General features: G+C 46.7%; 1 protein-coding gene across 1 annotated transcript in view; it reads right to left on the bottom strand.

Annotated features, from left to right (window-relative positions):
* LOC107572745 (complement receptor type 1-like) overlaps positions 1–1,790 on the bottom strand; it is a 13,331-nt gene extending 11,541 nt beyond the window's left edge. The window contains exons 1-4 of the mRNA XM_016259180.1: positions 1,613–1,790; positions 823–1,029; positions 635–731; positions 321–394 (exon numbers count right to left, since the gene is read on the bottom strand). Of these exons, the coding sequence (XP_016114666.1) occupies positions 321–394; positions 635–731; positions 823–1,029; positions 1,613–1,664 (430 nt within the window). The 5' untranslated portion in view covers positions 1,665–1,790. The remainder of the gene's footprint in view (positions 1–320; positions 395–634; positions 732–822; positions 1,030–1,612) is intronic.
* Positions 1,791–3,893: the final 2,103 nt, after the last annotated feature.

Below are 3,893 nucleotides of genomic sequence, written 5' to 3'. Positions count from 1 at the left end.
AGGGGGGGGGGGGGGGGGACAACCGATTGTGCCAAAATCATGACATTTGATGATCAATTACAAGAATCCACCACGAGAGGGCAACATTAAGCTGCAGAGCCAGTTTGTTTTCTACAAATCTTGGAAGCCAACCTTTAGAGGGATTTACCGCCATACAATCCTCTTACATCTAATACACTGTAAGAGTCTGTTGAAACAGCTACTGCATTACACGTTTTCACAGTATTTTGAGGAGCATGACCGTTAGAAACTTTGAGAGTTATAATAAAAATAAGGTAAATCTTTGTGATGATTTTTACACGACAAAGGGTTAAACTCACCCTCACAGATGGGGTCCATCCCATTCCAACCTTTTTCCGTGCACATCCGGACTCCTTCTCCTCTCAAAATATATCTGCATGAGAAAACAATATTAATGAGCAAAAAAGACATTAACATCATGAAAGGGAAACATTAGTGGCCTGCTTTAGTAAACCATTAAGTAGAGGGAGATCTAGAGCAATCTATGGATGCTGAACAAAGTCAAAAAGTAAAGCAACTCTCTACACTTATTCTACCTTTTCTGTTTATTATCAATATGTTCACCAATTTATGGACTGCAGACTTAAAAAAAAGAAAAAAAAGATTCAAATACCCTTCATTACACACAGCAATGGCTTTATCGCCAAATGATCGCCCTTCTTGATTGTATCGCCCGTTCTCTATGTCACCCAGCGCATTGCACTTCTTCTCTGAGAGAATAAATGAGAAAATATGAAAACGTGGGGTACAATGAATGAATAAAAGAGATATTTTAGAGACAGATAAACAGATACATCTTACTTTGGCATTTCATGTTCAAGGTTGTCCATTGTCCATGCACACACTGTGATGTTCGACTTCCTGCTGATGGTTCGTAACCCAGGGCACATGTATACAACACTTTTTCTCCATCATTGAACTCTACTTTCTGGAGATATTTTTTGAGCAGATGCTTGTCAGGATATTTTGTTGGTTCGCCACATCGAATGGGACTACGTCTTTGAGACACTGAAATGGACAGTTTCAAAGCACAGCTCAACAACAAAAATAATGGTGAGCAAGAATGCAGTTATATCATTTTCCTCAACAGTTTTGTTCATTATTATGCATGTTGGCAGTCATACTAAAAATAGCATATGCTTGCTATTAAATCACTTCAGTTACCAATGTGATGCTACTGATAAGTCTGTGAAAAGGAGAATAATGTGCAGTATGTATGACCTGTAACTTCAAGATATTATGCAATGTATGACTCCAGGTGGTGGGAAATCTATTTTAAAAGTGTGGTTAAAGAAAAAAAATTCTATGGGTATCAACTCCAACTACTAGACTTATAGCTATGAACTTAATGACCCAGCTTGGGTCAAACTAGACATTAGGCTGGTTAAAGCTATTTAAACACATAACCAGTAAAATGAATAGTCTTAAATTCAAACATTATATGTGTAAATAAAATATTTTAATTTATAGTGACTGGAATAGCGGCACTGCGTGTCAAATGAAGACGCGACGCGCCACATCGAGCGTTTGTTGTTTATACGATCCGGTTCTGTCGCGTAGACATTTAATGCTAAATTTAAAAGTTACTCACCGACAAAGTGCGCAAACACAAGTATGAGTATATTCCTCCAAACAAGCGCCATATTCACGGACAACTGCAGAGGAACTGAAGGAGACTGTCACCAAAACAAACGGTGCTTAGTTATAACAGAAGCCCGCTGTCGTCATGAGCTCCGCCTGCCTTCATTTCAGTACAAACACACACACACACACACACACACTCTCTCTCTCTCTCTCTCTCTCTCTCTCACACACACACACACACCCTCTCTCTCTCACACACACACACACCCTCTCTCTCTCACACACACACACACCCTCTCTCTCTCACACACACACACACCCTCTCTCTCTCACACACACACACACCCTCTCTCTCTCACACACACACACACCCTCTCTCTCTCACACACACACACACCCTCTCTCTCTCACACACACACACACCCTCTCTCTCTCACACACACACACACCCTCTCTCTCTCACACACACACACACCCTCTCTCTCTCACACACACACACACCCTCTCTCTCTCACACACACACACACCCTCTCTCTCTCACACACACACACACCCTCTCTCTCTCACACACACACACACCCTCTCTCTCTCACACACACACACACCCTCTCTCTCTCACACACACACACACCCTCTCTCTCTCACACACACACACACCCTCTCTCTCTCACACACACACACACCCTCTCTCTCTCACACACACACACACCCTCTCTCTCTCACACACACACACACCCTCTCTCTCTCACACACACACACACCCTCTCTCTCTCACACACACACACACCCTCTCTCTCTCACACACACACACACCCTCTCTCTCTCACACACACACACACCCTCTCTCTCTCACACACACACACACCCTCTCTCTCTCACACACACACACACCCTCTCTCTCTCACACACACACACACCCTCTCTCTCTCACACACACACACACCCTCTCTCTCTCACACACACACACACCCTCTCTCTCTCACACACACACACACCCTCTCTCTCTCACACACACACACACCCTCTCTCTCTCACACACACACACACCCTCTCTCTCTCACACACACACACACCCTCTCTCTCTCACACACACACACACCCTCTCTCTCTCACACACACACACACCCTCTCTCTCTCACACACACACACACCCTCTCTCTCTCACACACACACACACCCTCTCTCTCTCACACACACACACACCCTCTCTCTCTCACACACACACACACCCTCTCTCTCTCACACACACACACACCCTCTCTCTCTCACACACACACACACCCTCTCTCTCTCACACACACACACACCCTCTCTCTCTCACACACACACACACCCTCTCTCTCTCACACACACACACACCCTCTCTCTCTCACACACACACACACCCTCTCTCTCTCACACACACACACACCCTCTCTCTCTCACACACACACACACCCTCTCTCTCTCACACACACACACACCCTCTCTCTCTCACACACACACACACCCTCTCTCTCTCACACACACACACACCCTCTCTCTCTCACACACACACACACCCTCTCTCTCTCACACACACACACACCCTCTCTCTCTCACACACACACACACCCTCTCTCTCTCACACACACACACACCCTCTCTCTCTCACACACACACACACCCTCTCTCTCTCACACACACACACACCCTCTCTCTCTCACACACACACACACCCTCTCTCTCTCACACACACACACACCCTCTCTCTCTCACACACACACACACCCTCTCTCTCTCACACACACACACACCCTCTCTCTCTCACACACACACACACCCTCTCTCTCTCACACACACACACACCCTCTCTCTCTCACACACACACACACCCTCTCTCTCTCACACACACACACACCCTCTCTCTCTCACACACACACACACCCTCTCTCTCTCACACACACACACACCCTCTCTCTCTCACACACACACACACCCTCTCTCTCTCACACACACACACACCCTCTCTCTCTCACACACACACACACCCTCTCTCTCTCACACACACACACACCCTCTCTCTCTCACACACACACACACCCTCTCTCTCTCACACACACACACACCCTCTCTCTCTCACACACACACACACCCTCTCTCTCTCACACACACACACACCCTCTCTCTCTCACACACACACACACCCTCTCTCTCTCACACACACACACACCCTCTCTCTCTCACACACACACACACCCTCTCTCTCTCACACACACACACACCCTCTCTCTCTCACACACACACACACCCTCTCTCTCTCACACACA

The sequence above is a fragment of the Sinocyclocheilus grahami genome, unplaced genomic scaffold (genome assembly GCF_001515645.1).
Source record: "Sinocyclocheilus grahami isolate Dianchi unplaced genomic scaffold, SAMN03320097.WGS_v1.1 scaffold1807.1, whole genome shotgun sequence".
Classification (NCBI taxonomy): domain Eukaryota; kingdom Metazoa; phylum Chordata; class Actinopteri; order Cypriniformes; family Cyprinidae; genus Sinocyclocheilus; species Sinocyclocheilus grahami.
This window is presented reverse-complemented; position numbering and strand designations above follow the sequence as displayed.